At 40.4% G+C, this 21,158-nt stretch overlaps 2 protein-coding genes across 2 annotated transcripts in view; both read right to left on the bottom strand.

Moving 5' to 3' along the window:
- Positions 1–501: 501 nt before the first annotated feature.
- LOC146300669 (CUB and sushi domain-containing protein 3-like) lies at positions 502–12,421 on the bottom strand. Its single transcript, XM_084667296.1, has 11 exons — positions 12,400–12,421; positions 11,201–11,374; positions 10,872–10,945; positions 7,749–7,860; positions 5,769–5,948; positions 4,879–4,944; positions 4,029–4,187; positions 3,567–3,679; positions 3,267–3,354; positions 2,868–3,003; positions 502–2,139 (listed from the first exon to the last, which is right to left on the bottom strand). The coding sequence occupies exons 1-11, from the start codon at positions 12,419–12,421 to the stop codon at positions 1,980–1,982; spliced, it is 1,284 nt and encodes a 427-aa protein (XP_084523422.1). The 3' UTR covers positions 502–1,979.
- A 760-nt stretch (positions 12,422–13,181) lies between these two features.
- Positions 13,182–21,158, bottom strand: part of LOC146300668 (CUB and sushi domain-containing protein 3-like) — a gene marked incomplete at its 3' end in the record, with an annotated part of 38,526 nt that continues 30,549 nt past the window's right edge. The window contains exons 10-12 of the mRNA XM_084667276.1: positions 15,063–15,239; positions 13,440–13,628; positions 13,182–13,261 (exon numbers count right to left, since the gene is read on the bottom strand). Of these exons, the coding sequence (XP_084523402.1) occupies positions 13,182–13,261; positions 13,440–13,628; positions 15,063–15,239 (446 nt within the window). The remainder of the gene's footprint in view (positions 13,262–13,439; positions 13,629–15,062; positions 15,240–21,158) is intronic.

The following is a 21,158-nucleotide window of genomic DNA, read 5'->3' as shown; positions in this document are numbered from 1 at the left end:
ATATCAAGCCCTGTAATCCAGTGGTCCAGAGATATATGATGACCTGATCTACACTGTAAGTGCAATAGACCGGGGAGAAGTTCGTGTTTTTCAACCGACATGCGCAGTGGAGCCACCTTGACAATTGTGTGACATAGGGTAATAATTGGTCTATTGTTCCCCTTCTAATGCTCATGCATAAGCTCTTTTACTATTTACCACATACCACATATTTTTGTTGTCAACCATAGAAAACTAACACTATCTTTATAGATATATCATAGTGCCATGACTCCAGAAAGTCATGGCACTACATTTGACTGTAAAGTTTGTCAGATGATGGTCAGCCAACATGGTCACCCTAACTGATCTGGTGTCTGTCATGAGTTACTGTTTGAAATCCAAGCTTACCCGGGCCCAAAAAACATCAGGACAAAATCTCTAGTTTATATTTTTATATATAAATTAAAGTTTTATACATTAGCGATAAAGAAAAAATACCAAAAACAAATCCATCTTTCACGTGAAAATGTACACAACATATTCAATAACTTACAAATTCTTATTTGCATAAAAATATAGCTCTTTACAAAATATTTTGGACACAGACATATACACTGGCTTTGAATTATTTTAAACCAAATGACTATTTAATTTGAAAATGTTAAGCATTCTAAACTGAATGACTAACTGACTGACCGACTAAGGTAGATTTTTCATCTATTGACAAGATGGTTTTGTCGTCAATAAGAAATGCAAAATTACAAAATATGTTACATATTAATGACACAAGACATTTGCCAAATAGAATGCCATCAAATATCGAAACTGTATAAATGTACAAAATATCACTACAATGATTGGATAAACCTAGTGATACAAACAGCAGCAATGTTATTTCAGATCATTTTTGGCAGACATGCACAGGTATGAAAGTATGAGCTACTATTAAACGTCTCTTCTTCCAGATAACAAAGGCTGACATCAAATACAAGAAATCCTCAGAACACTTTAGATTCTTCACGTTGTTGTTTTGACTGATTAAATAATAATAATGTCTTTACTTAATCTTGCCCCACATATTCAAGACACTGCAATGATACTTGATTTTACAATCAACACTCATTACTCCATATACACTCACAGAGACTGAAATAATATAACACTGACCAATGGGACACTGATCTTTGAAAGTGTGCACATTCTTTATATACAGAAATGTTGATGTGGAAGCCAATGGCCCATTAGACATAAACAGCCATGTATCATTGGATGCCGACTGAAAAACACACATCAACACAAACTATGGCACTCATTAGTTACATGCCACCAAACCCTAAGGTCTCAACTAATCAAAAACTTGATAACATAACTTTTGATTAATCTTAAACAACTGATCTCACTCAAATTTGCAGTCACTTGGCAAAACCATATAAAGTATAATTTGCCATATAGGTTCTATGGTACTGTGAGGGTATCTAAAGATTTATCTATCTTGCCTCCTCATCTCCTCTTACTCCTCTTTGATTACAAAATGAGCTTCACAGATTACCTTGATTGAAGCACAGTTGAGAGCTTTGAACTTCAGAATTATAGTATTTATAAGAACCAATGTACAGAATATATGGCTACCAGGGGCCATACACTTTGTAACAGTGGGAATAAAGGTTACATTTGGTTTGGCTGTGAAATACATTATATCCGCAAAAGCAGTTCCGAGCATAAATATACTCAATTTACAAATACACCAGAGGATATTAATAAAGCACACACTCACAGAGTGTAAGAGCAGTAGCTATAAGAACACTTCACCAACACCAATCTCGTGAAGATCTAAACTCATACACATAGGCGCAAACACACGTACAGACACCATACACAAACGCATAACTACAGTGTCCATTCCTGAAAGTGTGCTTTGAATTTCTGAGGATGCAGTCCTTCAGAAATGTGCCGTTACTAATGTCTTCATCCAGAATGAAAGCATGTGAGGCCAAACATCAGACCATGGTGCAGACAGTGTTGAGGTTGGGATCGAAACGGACAACTTTTCCCTCAGTTGCTTTTGCGTTGGTGTTGTACATAGGGTTTTCAAAGGTGGCTTGGCCATTGTTGTTTTCATGGACCGAGCAGCCTGTGTATTGAGTCTTATCTGTTTTCCTGAAAAAGCAAACCACACAAGGGACATCAGTCAGACAATCATGTGAAATTAGAGGTGTTAAGCTTTGACAATAGTATTGCTTTTGAAAGTCACAAGCCTGTATCGCTAACTTTTTATACTTCTCTCATGTGGGGCTACTGTAAGGATCAACCGTTATTTCCTAATTAATAATAATAAAATATTAGTGACAACTAATTAAATAACAATTACATTTTAGTATACAGTACCAGTCAAAAGTTTGGACACATGGAATAGGAAAATGTGTCCAAACGTTTGACTGGTACTGTACGTAATGTGAACAATGTGATACTTTGCCAACCTGTGTTTTGCTTGTGTGTGTGTGCATGTGTATCCGTGTATCTGTGTGTGTATCTGTATGTGTGTCTGTGTGTGTTTATGTGTGTGTGTATGTTTGTGTGTGTATGTGTATGTCTATCTGTATGTGTATCTGTGTGTGTGTGTGTGTGTGTGTGTGTATTTGTATGTGTGCATGTGTGTATCTGTGTGTGTGTACAGTACCAGTCAAAAGTTTGGACACATAGGAAAATGTGTCCAAACTTAAAATGTGTCCAAACTTTATATTTTTATACTGTATATAATTTAACTTTATACCCTTTACTTTCAGAAACAATGTAAAAATAATTGTGAAGACACGAGCGGTCACATGACACCTGATGGTCAATTAAAAAAAACATGTAACATATGAAATCACATGTGACCTCCATACCTCTTCTTGTACAGATAAAAGGCCAGGCCGGCCAAGATGAGGGCAAAGAAAGGCACCAGAATCGCGACGGCCACAGAACTACTTTTGGTGCCATGAGGGGTGTCAGGAGTCGTGGCATTCTCCTTAACAGTCATACCTGGCCAAAAAATAAGACGACATCATCGCAAACTCATTTTTGATCATTGATCACAGTGTCGAAATGAACCAGTGTATAGGATGCTATGGCCACCAAGCAATTCGGTGACCCACACAGCATCTTGTACTGAGAATGTGGTGGAAGTTTTGATGAGGATGGCCATGCTGAGGATGGGGATGACTATGACAATGATGATGTACAACAATAGGGGTGCTGATTTTAATGACCAATGACCTTGGAGTGACAGTAATTAGAGCTAAAACCTAGTCTCTGCAGTCCAAACGAGCCGTAGTCTTTGCCTTGTATGAAGCCTTGAAACACATAACTGCCACTATCGTGTTCAGCGGAAACCTTAAATAAGGCACAAATAAGACAACACAAAGTTTTTTCAGAAACATATTTGTCTCAAATTATGCTCAAATGACATCAGACACACTGTTGCAGAAGAAAAGCTATCTATGGAGCATGGCGACAAAACAGAGCCACATAATCAATGCTTAGTGTCATTTTGAAGGACATTTTAAAAGTTGGTGAGTGATGAGGCAGAACTGTATTGCACTTACAAAGCCATCCATGGCCCAGGTCTCGTTGGTGAACTTGCTGAAGGTGGTGTGGACCAGAGCCCTCATGTTGTACAGCACCAGCATCAGACGAGCTTCCTGGTTCTTATACACGCCTGCAGAGGAGAGTGTTTAACTAATACAGTCCATGACAACCTTAGACATATTTTTAAGGGGGGGCCAGATGTCTGAGTGGTTAGGGAGTCGGGCTATGAATCAGAAGGTTGTCGGTTCGATTCCCGGCCATGCAAAATGACGTTGGGCATGACTTGCCTCGGGGAGAATGTCCCTGTACTTAGTGTAAGTCGCTCTGGATAAGAGGGACTGCTAAACAACTAAATGTAATGTAATGTTAATCAAATAGTCATGGACAAGAACATACAGAAGGATAGATTTTGAGTTTGATTTAACCAACCTGACGATTGAAGGGAACAGGAAGGGGGAAAAGTAATTGAGGTAACTCACCCGAGAGCAGGAACTCCATGCTGCTGTCAGTCAGAGTCACGTTGACTTTTCCTGTGGTCATGTTGAATCTGGTGATTGTCAAAGTCATCGGCTGCTTCTGCCCCTTGTAGTGATAGGAGCCTTTCCAGATGAAATAAGGAGCGAAGACATCATCAGGGACTGCAGAAACAAGAAATCCATATGGTTAGACTTCTGACACCACGTAGTAGCAACGAGTCAGGTTCCAGTGGGATTTCCAGCACATAATCATGTTTTTTTGCCGTCATATTTTCCTTAGGTATTCTCATCTGGATGAGTTTAGCTGACATCTCTGAAGGCTGGCTATGAGACATAGGTAACAACATGAAGTTAAAGGTCAAACCACATGTTATTTTGAGGGTGAGTTGGCACCCTTGCTAAGACGTACTTAAAGAAACATTATTGGTAAGTACACAAATTGAAAAAAGATTTGCCATAGCACGTCTGATGGTTCAGTCAGGTGGAGTTCACAGATGTTCACAAATTGAAACACAATGTGTTTTCATGTCTTGAAATTTGTACATGCCTATAATTATAAATTGAGTTCTGTACTCAGAAGATTGGCATACTAAAAGGTGTCATACAAGTGAATGTGAACACAGTGTTGCTGTTGTATTCCTCCCATCACCTTTGGTGCAAGAATTATGTTGAATAATGGGTCAAGTCTACATTCGTATTAGTTTTAGTTGTTACATTTGCAGGTCGGACAGAAAGATAGAAACAACATTCAGTTTCTATCAGGATGTTCTTGTTTAAGGAACAAACGCGTGTCGTCTATCCTTCTGTACGAACTGCAAATGCCACCACTCAGCCACCACTCCTCTCGTCTTACCAATTATTTTTGGACTTGGTGTCCCTGGAAGTAGTTTTGTAGTTTTCTCAGTCAATTTGGAGCCTACTAAAGAGACATAAATATGCACAAATCAGCATCCACACACAGCACAATGAGACACCCTAAGGATGTCCGACAAATAAACACTGCTAGACTATAACATTTTGCCAACACAGCACATTCCCTTCATTTTGCATTCTGCTAACTCACTAGGATCTCTTGCCATGTCGATTTTTATGGTGACCATTAGCTAATCACCTAGTGGGGGTACGGTTGATGTTGTAAATGTCCATTGTAAGGGACGCAAACATGCACGCACACGCGCAAGATCTATGCAAGGGAGCCAATGAAAGGAGAGCCATGTGACAGTTGTATGAACCAATGTCGGTGAAGAGCGGTTTTGTTTAAATAGTTAGCTAGCACAAGATGCTAGTGGACAAACTTTGTATCACCATGTCGTGTGATGTTTTTGTCTCCTTGTGGGCTGGCCGCAAGCCATAAAGCTTTCTTAACCTTTTGACCGACTGACTGTGCAATACTAGATAGATTAATATTTCTGACACCAGGGCTTCCAAATCATCTTTGCAAGATCACTGAAGTAACATCAATGCAGACATCATACATCAATGACATATTGGCAAAGAGGTTTCCAGAGCAACTTCAAATTATTTATACATTTGTGTACAAGAAGTTGAGATAACAACATACATTTGAACATTACCAATATAGCTACGTGTTGGTGGTTTACATTACGTTTGAGAACTTGGAAAACACACATGTAAAACACATGGAATTAATCTTTTGTGTGTCAGAACATTTCTCAGTGATCACAAGTCTCTCTCGGATAAATCTAATCATATGAGAGCAGAAAGAGGCGTGTGTGTAAATACCTCGGCACACAGGGACCTTGCCGCTCCAGCTGCCGTCAGAACGACAGACACGATGCTCAGAGCCTCCAGATAGGATGTAGCCGGGCTGGCAGCTGTAGACCAGGGTGTAGCCATAGCTTGGTAAGTCCAGACCAACCACATCAGCATTGGCTGGGTTCTTTGGCTGCTTGCAGGAGTGAGCTGCACACACATATGCACACACAGACATGTGAATACACACACACACAGAAAGCAAGATGATTCGGTTTTTGATGTTCAAACTGTTAAGATCTTGCATACCAGTTGATATTCACAGGGACATTTGAAAGCATGGTTGTCTTATGACTGTTGATTATGACTGTGAATGGAAACTAATAGCAGAGTTCACAAAATATTATTTTATTTATAAATCCATCTTCACGTACCATAAAATGTCAATAATCAATTCATTTCAAACCAAAAACATACAAATACACTGTTAAAAAAAAGCCTGTGATAGAAGAACTGAAAAAGGGGTGCATTAGCAATGGAATGAATGGTCAGATGTCAAATACGAGACAGCTATCTGTGAGTCATGGCATCAAATTGGCCCTTCATGGCGTTGACATTAACTGTGATTGGGTGTGAATGGAAGCAAGGAAGATGAAAGCCAATGTTTTGCAGAGATTCAGATAGCTAGCAATTAATTAATAATAATAATACATTGTATTTTTAATGCATTTTTCTTGCAAACAAAGCGCTTCAGTACATTATGATTACAGTCTTAAAACATAATATATAATAACAAAAACAACAATCACAATCAAAATAACAATTAAAAACCCTGTTTAACCTAAGTTCTAAGCGTGCATGTCTGTGGATGTATGTGTCAGTTCATGCATGAGTGTATGTGTGCATCCGTGTGTGTGTGTGTGTGTGTGTGTGTGTGTAAGTCTGCGTGTGTGAACTCCACACCATGACATGGACAAGCTTCGGCCTGTTAGGCTGCTGGAGACAGTATGGACCAGTCCTCACATGCTTTAAAGCACCCTCCGTTACAACATGATGTTCTAGCAACACATATCTAGCAGGATGATGGGTGTACAGAGAGCACAATCCCAGATGACTTGTTCAAGTATATATCATGTTCTTTGCATTCAGAACATTGGATGACTACAACATTTCACGTCAATTGTGCTTCTAGCCTCTCAACAAAAGTCCAGTCAGTGCTTTGTGGCGGAAGGAGAAAGGGGGAGGACCAGCCTTGAAATTATTCCCAAGAGTCACAGCAATTCCTGACCTGATGGAACACACACCCATACAAACCGCAGTGCAGCAATGAGATCCTTCTGGACTGTTGAGTTAGGGATTACAATAGAACACACACTCTCTGTCTGCTGTCTCACCAGATTTCCCCTCAAAAAAGGGGATACATCTCCTTGGATGATTTAATAACATTAACGTCATTATCCCTTCCGCCCGCTCAAATATTTACCGTATTCTACAGAGTCAGATTCATATTGAGGTTTTGCAGCACTGCGTCAATCCGTCATAAATGGCTGTGCATGAAACTTCCTTACAAATATGAAACACCTGCTGACTACACAGGGTGAAAGTAATGATGGGAGCTCAGGCAGAGTTGTTGGGCAAATATATTCCCTGGTGGAGAGACAGCCACACTGTAATCACTGTCAAGACCCCATTCAGAAAGGCTGGAGAGAAGGGAGTCTGAGGCAGGGGCAGCCATCTTTGAAGAAGAGGAGGGAGGGGAGTGAAAAGGAGGCTGGTAGAGAGGAAAGGTGAACAAGAAAGAGAGAGAGAGAGAGAGAGAGAGAGAGAGAGAGAGAGAGAGAGAGAGAGAGAGAGAGAGAGAGAGAGAGAGATAGAGAGATAGAGAGATAGAGAGATAGAGAGATAGAGAGATAGAGAGAGAGAGATAGAGAGATAGAGAGATAGAGAGATAGAGAGAGAGAGAGAGAGAGAGAGAGAGAGAGAGAGAAGAAGAGAAGAAGAGACACTCACAGATGCATTTGGGCTGAGAGCCACTCCAAGTCAGGTCAGGCATGCAGAGTCGAGTGGTGGAGCCCTGGAGCAGGTGGCCCTGCTGACACAGGAACTCTACCTTACTGCCCACCTGGAAAATACACACAAACACACCATTTATAGATGTCAAGGCATTTAGATAGGGCCTAGATATCTACAACCCCAAAAAGTTGGGACGGTGTGTAAAATAAAATAAAAAATTGAATAAAATGATTCATAAACCCATTATGCTATTCACAATAGAACATATAAAACATGTCAAATGTTTAAACTGATGAAATGTAAATTATAAATATTTTTTGGAATCCTTGGACGCTGCAGCTTGTTATCAGCACTCAGTTAAAATTGTGCAGTCCAGGTGCTGAACTGGCCTGCTTGCAGTTCAGAAATGTCACCAGTTAAAAACATTTGGTGAATCACAAAATGAAAAATATGACAAAGACCCAGGACTGTTGAACAGCAATAATCCTGTATCAGACACAAAAGGGACAACATTCCTCTCCCACAACTCCAGCAAATGGTCTTCTCAGTTCCCAGACAGATACAGACTGTTGTTAAAAGAAGAGGGGATGCTACACAATGGTGAACATAGCCTTGTCCCAACCTTTTTGAGACGTGTTGCTGCCATCAATCTAAAAATTACCTTATTTTTTCCTTAATTGTACATTTAATCTGTTTAAACATTTACATGTTTTATATGTTCTATTGTGAATAACATAATGGGTTTATGAGATTTGTAAATCATTATATTCCGTTTTTTTATTATATTTCACACGTCCCAACTTTTTTGGAATTGGGGTTGTATATTTACACCATATTTACACATCACAGGTGCATTCCCAATCCAATGTAAACATTAAATATTTATAGATGACCGTAATACATACAACATAACCACAAGAAGGCAGGGAGGTTGTCACAGCAAACAGGTTAAGGCTGGCATCAGGGAAGCAACTGTTGTACATTGCGCAATATAACATCATAACAATCTGGTAGCAGAGTATGTATGTCAGAGAGTGCTTTCATGTAATTACAAATACATAATTATGGAAATAATTGGAAATGTGAGGAAAGTACTATTCTGTGTTGTCTACTGCATATTCAGTGGACATTGCTTGACATCAAAGCTGGTTTGCATAACGATTCAGTGTGAAAATGTATCTTGGTCTCCTTCACTTAGGCAAATCTCTCTGCTATCCTAATTGTGAGGAATTTACCACAGTAAACATACATTTTGTTAAGAACGATAAATATCAAATAGTCTTAGAGGACAAAGGTCTTGGACAAAATACGCTGCACTTCAAGATAATGAAAAAAAACAGAAAAACTCATTAGGATGAACAAATGAAAGATGTGTCTTCTCTGTGTCCTGTTGTGATCAAATATGAGTTAGGGGTGCATGTCCTTGCACCGACATAACATCATCCAAAGGAATACAAGATATCCCAGATCTTGGAATTATAAGATCTGGGATATCCAAAGCTATACAAAACAGTTGAAAGAGCCATTTTGTCCAGTTATAACAAAACAGTAAGGTTTTATAGCAAAAACATGGAACGGTTAATGACAGTCCCCTGAACTTTACTTACACTCACCGGCCACTTTATTAGGTACAGCTGTTCAATTGCTTTTTAACACAAATAGCTAAAGAGCCAATCACATGGCAGCAACTCAATGCATTTACGCATGTAGACAGCGGGCCCTATCTTGCACCCAGCGCAATTGACTTTGTACCCCAATGCATGTATCATTGCTATTTTGCACCCGACGCACAGCTGAGTTTTCCCTCCACAAACGCACGTTGATGCCAGACGGGCTGGTCTGAGTATTTCCGAACCTGTTGAAATGTTCACAACACGTCAAACCTTGAAGCAGATGGGCTACAGCATTAGAAGACCACACCGGGTGCCACTCCTGTCAGCTAAGAACAGGAAACTGAGGCTACAATTCGCACAAACTCACCAAAAGCAGGATAATGCACTATGTTCCAAACCTCAAATCATCTCAAACTAGTTTCTTGAACATGACAATAAGTTCACTGTACTCCAATGACCTCCACTGTCATCAGATCTCAATCCAACAGAGCACCTTTTGATGTGGTAGAATGGGAGATTCGCATCATAGATGTGCAGCCAACAAATCTGCAGCAACTGCGTGATGCTATCATGTCAATATGGACCAAAATTTCAGAGGATTGTTTCCAGTACCTTGTTGAAAGTATCCCACAAAGTTCTGAAGGCAAAAGGGTGTCCTACCCCGCACAAATAGGTGTACCTATTGTAGTGGCCAGTAAGGGTATATTTAATAGTTCAACCCGGAAATAATCAGGGTGTGTTTTTTGGGGAGCACTTTATCTTTTAATGGTTCATGGCAACTCAACTCTGTTATCAAGCCTGGGGCCTAATTTATAAACATTGCATATGCACAAACGAGTGCATATGCCAGTTTGTACCCAAACTTTGGGATTTATAAAAAATTAACTTGTGACACTGTGACCCATGCTTACACACAAAACCGGGAAATGTGAAACTGCGACTCCGATGGCAGAAGGATGAAACTGGTAGTTGATAGCATTGTGAAAAAGAAATCGAATCATAACTTCACACGTGTTCACTGGAGTGGATGATTTCCGATAAATAAAAATGGAGATATCTGTTTATGCAAAAGAACCCCCTCAAATAGTTGTACAGTTTAATCGGGAATAATATTTGATATCTATAATCATTCACCACGTCTTGCATGTTATGAATTGTATTCTCAAATAATTAGGTGAACATGCAGACAAATTCGGCAAAAACTGATGATGTTGCTTCAGTCAGGCAGATGCGAATGCACAGTGTCATACCACACCTGAAAATGTTACTAACCCTTTTAATATTAATTGGGGCATGTCAGTGACCATTTATAGGCAATTATGGGCGTTACTTGGGTGGGATAAGAAGCTTGGCATATGCGCTTAATTTCCAGTTATTTGTGATGTATAAAGGAAAACCAGAGTGGGATGTGCAATCTGTGTTTCATTCATATGCAACGTGTTCATGTTAATTCTACGCACAGTTTTATAAATGAGGCCGCTGGTATGGTAAAGTTTGTGTACTGTACCTTGAAACCCAGGCTAATATTCATAGAACCATTTTCAGGTGTTCCTGGGTTTTCACAGCTACTCCTGCTGGGATCTAGTACAAAGGAGAATGTGCACTGTATTTTAGATGATAACAATAGAATCAAATAAATGGAGTAAGAATCTATTAATCATCATGGCAGAACTAGCTTTAATGAAGGAAGGAACAGAGATGGCTTCATTTTACCAGACAAAATAGTCAAGAATTTACCAAACCCAAGTTTAGCTTTGCGAGCTAATCCAATTTTATGTCTGTGGTGAAATTAAATTATAATAAATGAACCTTTTGCAGATAGTTATTGTAGCCTACCAATGCAGCGTGGCTGTGACCCACTCCAGGTGCTATCCTCCTTGCACACACGTGTAGCTGAGCCCACCAGGACATAGGGAGCGTTGCAGCTGAAAGTCACTTCTGACTTGAATATGAAACTACGTCCCTCTCTCCTGCCTTGGGCTGGGGTCCCCGGATCTCCACAGAACTCGGCTGGAAGGACAAAAAAACACTTGGTCACTCCTGCAGTAACATGACAGGTTGGCTTGGCCATTGTGTTGGCATCTTTCATGTAGAATTCAGCTAAACTCAAATAGGATTTCAATAATTCCAAACCACTGGTTAATACTTGTGGGAATGCAGTAAATTCTCAGACTGTACTATCAGTGGCCTCAGGGGCGCATAGGGTGGACTCACCCCATTTTAGATCCAAATAATTATCCTCTGAAAATTAAATTTTCTGACAGTGGCTTGGGGTTAAAACAGCTGAAGCCATCTGTGCTGATCGTTTTAGAACCTCTACATGGTTCTCTGAGGGGGCTTCAGTACCGGCACCATCCCTAGATCAACCCTAGTTCACTGTACACCTCATCAAATGGATTATCATCACAGGAGAGTGGAATCAGCAGTCTTCCCCATCACTTGATACTCGTCAGCAAGGGGACTTGTTTCCTTGAGGCTTTAGTCTGCTTTATGAGAAAGCAAAGGGACCAGAGAATCTTGGTGTTCCATCACACTAGCAGCCCTGAGAAGCTAGCACGAAGGGGATCAAGTCAATAATGGGTCTCTAACCTGACATCTGTTCCACACGGAGGGTCTGGAGCCAGAGATAAGTTCCTGCTAGCTCGCTCTGCTCTAAGCGCAGCCAGGAGACAGTGTCTCAACAATATTACTACAGAATACCTCCACATAAGCAGGGGATGGGAATACTGGTGATAGAGGCAGACCCAGTAAGCAACAAAGTAACTATTGTCTAGCAGCACAACATATAAACTTTCCTGGTATTTGTCTCAATGTCTGACAACTGATTCTGTCCCCCCCCCCCCCGGCCCCCTTCAGCAAATAGCCAAGCAAACTTTTCATGGGCCAACAAAGAAATATGTAGATGAATCTCATGGGTGTGTCCTGACGTTTATAAATGAAACAAAATCAGTCTCTGTATTCCATAGGAAAACCAAGGGTGCGGGGGGAGGGAGGGAGATGATAGCCACCAAACAGGTGATATGTACATCACTCACAGGCTTTCAGAGACTCCGTCATGATCTTGTATTTTATGGAAATATAATGGAGATGGCCCCTCGCCAAAAACAACGGGTGCATATGAAATGTGCCTGGAGAAGACAAATCCAGAGCCTTAAACTTTTTATTATTTCATGCGATGAATTATCTATGCTTTTGATACATTAAAAAAATTGCATCTGCATACTGATGTAAGAACCCCACTCTCAGACATGTGAATGTCACAGACCAACTTGTTTGTTCTTGTTGTTGTCCCACATGATTGGTGCTACAGAACCAGTGATAATACATATGTCTGTGTTACTGATAACTGTTGGGTACCCTGTTTTGGTTCTACTCTGCTTTTGATAATGGCTAGGTAATGCTTTAATGCAGAGATGATCACTTCTGTTGCATTACATGTGTTCAGCACCTTCATCCCAAATCATTAAAATACAAATCTGCATTTACATTATGATGTATTCATTACATCGTCATTACAACACAAACTGTAAACATGTTCCTATAAATCTGTTTTGAAGAGCCTTCTCGCATTCTATAGGTATTTTAGTGATTAAAATAACTAATTAGCAACTAGAACAACAGATGAATACACAAATACCGTGTCTCTACGGCAATGTACAGTGTGTGTCCACTTTTGCGCTCCTTTGAAGTGCTATAGACAGCCTCTGTGGGGTGTCGACTCACGTAGACACTGAGGCACGTCTCCTCTCCAGGTGCCGTTCCCCACGCAGGTAAGTACTGCTGGGAAAGAGAGCTCATAGCCTTGCAAGCAGCTGTAACTCACGCTGGTGCTCCACTCAAACACAGTGCCCTCCAGACGCCCATTAGCAATGGGTGGGGGTGGAGAGCATGTAACCACTGGGGAGAACAAGAACAAGAGTTAGTGACAGACAATTTATTGCAATCTTTCTTCCAAAATCTTTTTCCCCCCCGTGCTGTGAAGATGGTGGAAGTATTCAGACATGTCTTTGTTAGAAATAGTCACAGAGTAAACATCAAATAGAGTTTCTCTATTCATAAATCAACATTGTTCCACCTTTGCAAGTAGGCAAGGTAGAGCTCCAGGTGCTGTTGTGGGTACAGGTGTGGGTGACAGAACCGGAACCAGAGTATCCCTCAATCTCAAACCCTGGCTGGCACATGAATGTCACGTTATGCCCCACAGCAAAGTTGTCCCCAAACCTGATTCCATTGCCAGGCACACCTGGATCGCCACAGGTGATTACTGTTAAGGGGTGGGGGTGGGAAAAGGGTGTAGAATGAGAGTTTTGTTAGTAATAGTGTGTTGCTTTTGAGGCTCAAGTTGGGGGTTCAAATTCTGCTCAGGTGACACACACAAATGGGTACATGGCCAAGATATATGTATACTTATTTCTAGCTAAGATTATTGAAACAATATTAAGGTAGAGAAACAGTATCAAGTCAGACATGTCCGAGAGTAGCTTACATCTGATATTTACAAACTATCTTCTTAGTTTTTGGGGCTGTCTAATCAGCAAACTCAAATGGATACTTGCATCTCATTCATCTCTTCACTTACATTGGCCGTGTTTCCCAAATTCGTTAAGAAGCTCTTAACGCTAAGAGCTTCTTAGGAGCGTTCCCTTGTGACTACATTAGCATATTTTGGCAGCCAAGCATCACTCACTTGGGTGCTACATATTCATAATGGATGAGGTGTTCTACAACCCTGCTCCCGGTCCCCCACTCCACCACTCTCTTCTTCTCATGGTGCCTGATACTGGCAGCAGAGTATCACCTAGGTGGGTGGCTCACAAGGGTTATGATAATGCTATGTGTATTGTTACCATAATGTATTGTTAAGCTGTGTGCTGTCAGTTTTCCAAACTATATTTGAACAGATACCCCCTCTCTCCTATACACACACATATAGCCACAGAAAATCTCAGCAGATTGGTAAGGGGAATATGCCGAGCTGAGAAATCAACACAGCCAATGGGTGTGCTCAGCAAACCCTATCACAGAACTGTTTGAATTTCAAAACTCCCAGCGCTCTGTCAAACTTTTTGTCTCCTACCTGTGTGGCTTTGATCTTGTAACTAAATATCTAAATAACTCATGAACCATGAAATGGCAGGCTCTCTAAATGGAAGCATAATGAGCCAAGCATTCCCCAGTTTTTGTGTCCCTGGACTGGTCGGATAGATCTAAAGTGAAGCAGTTGCGAGCATCTGGGTTATAATAGGGGGTGAAACATCCAGAAAAAAATCTAGCTGCATAGGGGCCTTCTGCATATCTGAACACAAACTCTTTTTATTGTTCCTCATTTTGCTTCTCCACCTCTGTCTTCCTGTTACTGTAGCCCACCCTCTCTTCGAGGGTTTCTTAATTCCTGAGGAGACTAATTTAACTTCAAATTGAAATGTTCAGATCATACATCTCTTCATTGCTATTACTATATAGAAGGAGAAGTGCAAAACATTTTTTTTAGCAATTAATCAAGTTCAAATTGAATATGGATCGACATGCTTCTTAATTACAGCAGGCTCGACTTGCAAGGATGCGGTAAATAAAAGCCTATTCTGTCAGTTTCAGCATCTTGTAGCAATAGAAGATTCATGACTTTCATTTCAGATTTGGGTCTGCATTTTACACACATCAATCAGCCTGTTTCGATTGGCAGGAAGGAAACACTTACGGGTACAGTTTGGGGCAGTGCCAGACCATGTGCCATTGGCCAGACATTGACGTGTGGGCAGGCCTGAAAGGAGGTAACCGTCCATACAGGAGTAGACTATTGAGTGGGAGAAGGTTGTGCCATCAACTCGGAATATCCTACTGTGGGCAGGGGTTCCTGGATTCCCACACTGCTTTGCTACATAACAGAATGGAGGAATACAAGATAATTTAATACATTTGTAAAAGAATTGTCAACAGTTTCCTCTTTCCTATTATGACATTACTGACTTGCCCCCTCTAGAGGTAGGAAATCATTGGCCACAGAACGCATCCATCAGTGGAGACGAACACAGAATCCCAGGGGTCATTAATAAATCCTGGGACAAAATTCTGGGACAAAATTCCCATAGTTTCTAAAGATTGGGAAACACTTGGATGACAAGTTACAGCTTAACAGATGACAAGTTTTCATCAAAACGAGGGAAAAGCTGGACTTGAGTGAACACCCCCTGTTGGGATACTGGAGAGCTGGAGAGTCTTTAAATCAGCTCCAGTACAGGACAAGGGTTGAGAGTGCACCAGCCTGTCAGATTAAAACTGACACTGTAGACATTGTTAGGCTGACAGAGTTTGTCCACCAAAAAGACAATATTGTCAGAGATTTACTTCAATTTCCGTTTGAAACCCTCAAGCAATATACAGCTCTGGAAAAAATGTAGAGACCACTGCAACACAATTTCTGAAACCTTGCTCCATTTTCTGAAAACATTAAACACACAACCTCATCTTCAAGCACTATTTACAAAACCTCTGACTCCAGATGCAAAATGAGACTTTCCCCTCAAAACTGTTTTACCTGTGCTCAAAATCAAACACTGCTCCCAAATCATGAACAAAATGATCAAAATAATATACACTATCAAGCAGTCATTGAACAATACACCAAACAATTGAAAACACATTTTTTAAAACATAGGTGTCAGGGAGAAATACATTTTTAATCTCAAAACAATTATGTATTTATCCGTCATTGTCTTGATGAACGAACACATGTTATCACAGTACCTCAAAATTGATCTAAAATGACTACTCTGCTCTAAACCAATTTGTCAAATCAGACACTTTTGGCAAAACACTACACACATTCTCATTCACTTAACACATTTTGCACTGTGATGCACTTGGCGCATGCTGCAAAATGGTAAACACAGGCAGCAAACAGTGAACACAACAACAACAACACAGTTGTCATCTGTTAAACACAATGACTCAAAATTGTTCACACTTGTTTCTAATGCTGGTTTGGGACAATGTCAGCTTTCACCGTGTACAAGAATAGTTCAACATCAACCAGCATTTTTTACAGTTAATGTTTGCTTTCCACCATACAGCCCTTTTCTCAACCCAATTGAAGAGTTATTCTCTGTGTGGTGGTGAAAGGTCTATGACTGGAATTGGCCTGTGGTGACATAGGTGTGGAGTGTTTTCGAGGCTGGATCCAGCACACCAGAGGGTTTTTCTTTGTTCTTTGTTGACAGTACTATGTAAGTTGTGAGGGTTACTTTACGTAAGAGATTTGATGGCAAAGAGTCATCTTGCAAAGGTAGTGTCAGGTTTACCATTTTGTGTATGAGCTTTTCAGTTTTGTGTATGCAGTTTTGATAAAGCCGTTGTTTTGAGAAACGTGTGTTAACAATTGTGAAAAACTGTAATATTTTCAAATCAAATTTACAGTATTTGTATAGCCCTTTTTTACAAGCAATGTCACAGAGGTCTTCACATACGCCCATAGAACTGCCCCATGCCAACCTCAAGCTTCAAGGAAGACAAGGAAAAAACTCCCAGAAAAACTCACTTGAGGAGAAAAAATACTAAGAAACCTTGGGATGAGGAATTCAGTGAGGGATCCCCTCCTCCAGAGATGGTTGGTGAAAGAGAGGTGCAGAACACAGGCTAAACATAGTAATACATCAGGAAAGTGTCAATAGGTGTGGAAACACCTCAACCAAAATCCATTGTCTTTATTGCTACGGTAAATTAATTTACTGTGTAAACATAAACAAATGATTCTTTACATGTAACTACATGCCCTGGATGCTGTGTTCTCCATTTTTTGTGTTGCGTCTAATGATTGCACCAGAATGTTTATATATTGATTGGTTGTGTTTATGATTTGAAAGCATAGTTTGATTTTGAGCACAGGTTACATGGTTTTGGAGCGAGTGTTTGATTTGGCCGGAAGAGTCAAAGGTTTTGGAAATGGAGTTTGAACATTTGGTTTTGTGTTCACAGTTTTGAGAAAATGGTTGACTGTTTCAAGAAATGTGTTTTCGCAATCGTGGAAAACTGTAAAAGGGACAAAAATCTAAGGAGTAAACATGTGATCAATGTGCTTCTTCTTGTCTTTGGGCTGGATCAGGCCAGAGCACTTCATATTTTTCCCACTTTCAACAACCTGTTTGCTCTCTGAACTGGCTTACATTTGAATCATGTGAAATCCATTTTGAGTGGTTGTGTTTCATCAATGACATGTTTTCTCTATTTTTATTTAATTGTTGCCTTTTGTGTTTACCAGTACGGATGACATATGCATTAGAGCAGCGGTCCCCAACCCCCGGGCCGCGGACCGGTACCGGTCCGTGGGTCATTTGGTACCGGTCCGCAGAGAAAGAATAAATAATTACATTATTTCAGTTTTATAAAAAATAAAATAAAAGTTTTATTTTGAAAAATGACCGGATTCCCTCTGGTTGTTACACCCGTCTATCACATACTCTTGTAGCTTGTCTCGGTTACTCGGTACGTTGCCGCTCAAATGAAACCTACAACTTGCTAACAAAATGAGTAAAAAACAAACGTCTTTAGAAAGTTTCTTTGGGAAGGGGAAAAGGCCCAGTGAGGAGACGGAAGAAGAGCCTACGACTTCCAAGAAAAAGAAAGCTGCATTTAACAGACACTATCAGGAGTCCTACTTAAAATATGGCTTCATCGCAACAGGTGATTCCCGTGCATCAAGCCCGCTCTGCATTATATGCAGCGAGCGGCTCTCCAATGAGGCAATGAAGCCTTCAAAACTGCTTCGCCACTTGGAGACCAAGCACCCTGCATTAAAAGACAAGCCTTTGGAGTATTTAGAAAATGCCACCGTTTGTATGCCGGTCGTATCATTTTATTTGATGTATTTATGCGCCACGCCTTAAAGGCCGGTCCGTGAAAATATTGCAACATTAAACCGGTCCGTGGCGCAAAAAAGGTTGGGGACCGCTGCATTAGAGTACAGAATGTATTTTGAGAATGAGAATGTGTTTAAAGTTTTGCTGAAAAATCAAAGTGAGATCTGCAAATTGTGTTTTACCATATGAAATGGTTTAAGGCATTGACAACAGACTTCACAGTTAGCTAAATGAGTTCAGGCAACTGAGAACTTTGTTCAGCCAATGGGTTTCAGTGTTTTAGCAATTGAGAAAAACTGTAAAAAAAAATTGGGAAGCACAATTTTGAGTGAGGAACAGTTTTCAACCTTTTTTTTAAATGAAAGAGGTGCAATGCCGTTTCAGAGTTAGAGTGGTAGCCAGAGTGGCACTGGACCCCCGTGATATTGGACTGGCAACCCCAGGTGCAAAACTGAATTTGCTATCCTTGGCAATTGGATGCTGATTGACATTTAATTCATCTTGTTAAAAGAAGCGTTGCGATTGACACCTGGCAGTAGGGTTGGCAACTTCCCCCCAACCTCAAATGAGGGACACTTTCTTCCAGGTGCACACACGCACGCCAATGGCTGACCAACAATAATGGAAATCGCAAACTTTCATTAGCCATACCATAAACCTACTAATTTCATTGTAATTTTGGCAAACCACTACTATACTCGCTTGGATGTATTGTTCTTAGTAATAGTCAAGACAATTATTACAAGTTTCTCATTTTGACACACGATAACTCTCACCTCACCAATGGCCAGTTCACACACACTGTCACCAACAAGCAACAACCGTGTCCCATAGCAACGTTTGCGTGAGTTTTGGCGCATTTACAGTAGCCTATTATTGGCCGGCGAGGCTGTGATTGGAATACAGGACTGGAGCTGTCCCTGACGGGACAAATCAAAATCATAATTCGGGATGTCCCGGACAATTCGGGATGGTTGGCAATCCTACTTGGCAGCGCATTTTTTAGATCAAGGATAGGTAACACTTTAGATGAGCTCACCAAATTCATAATTTATCAACCAAATTGTTACTTAACGGTTTGTTCACCATTAGTTATTTGTTGTTCATACAAAATGTATCATAAGTAAAGCATTAGTAAAGCTTAACCCTAACCAAAACTTAAATCCTAAACCTAAACCCTAGCCCTAAACCCTAACCCTAACTGTGTGAACAAATGCTACATTTTGTATAAACAATAAATAACTAATGGTGAACAAACTGTTAACTAATAGGTAACAAATTGGTTAATAAATTATGAATTTGGTGAGCTCATCTTAAGTGTTACGCAAGGATATTCCCACAGTTTACCAGTCATAAATCACTACGCCAGAGTCTGATACAGCACCATAAAACTAGAGTATTATATTCAAGTAATTTTTATAGGGTTTAGGCTTCCTGAACACATTTTATGAATGTTGAGTTGATGTGCAGATGCATAGCCTTCTGGCAATTTGGTTCCATAACAGAACCAGATAAGAGACATTTCTCTGTTGTTGTTTAGCGCTTGGCACAACCTGAGTAGCTAACAGTGCTACAGTGTTGTACTGTAGTGTAGCGACTGTAAGTCGCTCTGGATAAGAGCGTCTGCTAAAATGTCTAAATGTGTGTTTATTAAGATTCCTCCAAATGTCCACTTTTCAAAGTGATGGCATTACAACCCCATTGCTCCAATTGTTCTGAAACTTGGTGCATGCCTCATTTGTCATGAGGAACAAAAAAGCCTCAAGGACATTTACATTAAATGTAGTCATTTAGCAGATGCTCTTATCCAGAGCGACTCAAGGTAAGTACAGGGACATTCCCCCAAAGCAAGTAGGGTGAAGTGACTTGCCCAAGGACACGTCATTTTGCAAGGCTGGGAATCGAACCGGCAACCTTCTGAGTAATAGCCCGATTCCTTAATCGCTCCCTTAACTGCTCAGCCATCTGACTTCCTCAAGGACCCATAAGGTCCGCCATGATGGATTTTTGGGGGGAAAAACAAAAAAAAATCCTCTTCTCTTGAACCAATTGTACAGATATGTATACTTGATGTATTTCCAAAACGTTACTTTGGACAACTGTATCAAATACAACATGGCTGAAGGGATGTATGTAAATGTCCACATTGCTTAAAATGTGTTTGTGTCACTAAATCAAATGTCATTTTGAAGGATGGTTTTCAAATCTAATAAAGTTTCACCTTGATAAGTAAACATATGACTGAATTACAGCTATTTGAGCTTGGACCAAATCTGACAATGCTTGCCATTGGAGAAACGTCTTATTTTATTATCCAGTTACTGAACAAGACATTTTCAGTTCAAAATCAATCAGAGGCATAGTATTATTTTTTTATATATATATTCTGACAGAAAGGTTTGTAGTCTTCTGGTCAATCGTCCGGTTGTCAAACATAGCGAGTGTTTATTTGAGGAGGAATCCGCCATTGCTACTTGGAGCTATATTTCAATTTAGTTTTTTCCTTTTTGACTTGCATAAATAGGCGCAGCTAGTTCTGGCAGGGCAATTGGGCAGCGCGCGTCATTCATTTATCAGGGATGTAATGCGTCTTACTACACCTTCCTTTCCTCCGCCCACTACTACACCCATGTTAGCAGTGCATATTCATTGGGCCACGTCCGATAAGGTGTCTTTAAAAGACGCGCGGATACGCACACACTCACCCCGGTTGTTGTATGATCAGTGCTGCTGCCACCCTCCACCATGTCCTTCTCCCCCATGCTGTCTGTGTGTTCTCTCCAACAGGGAGAGTATATCTCTATTGCTCCCTGCCTCATATGTCGTGTATGTATGTGTTGCATTGAGAAGGCAGGGAGTGCTTCCCTTAGATCATCCACTCTGCCAAAGTTAAATCTACATCTCCATGTCATGTAACAATAAATGCTCAAATCTAATACGTG

Source organism: Hypomesus nipponensis, chromosome 2, assembly GCF_054491055.1.
Source record: "Hypomesus nipponensis isolate SF chromosome 2, ASM5449105v1, whole genome shotgun sequence".
Taxonomy (NCBI): Eukaryota; Metazoa; Chordata; class Actinopteri; order Osmeriformes; family Osmeridae; genus Hypomesus; species Hypomesus nipponensis.
Note: the sequence above shows the minus strand (reverse complement) of the source record. Positions and strands in the feature narration are given on the sequence as shown.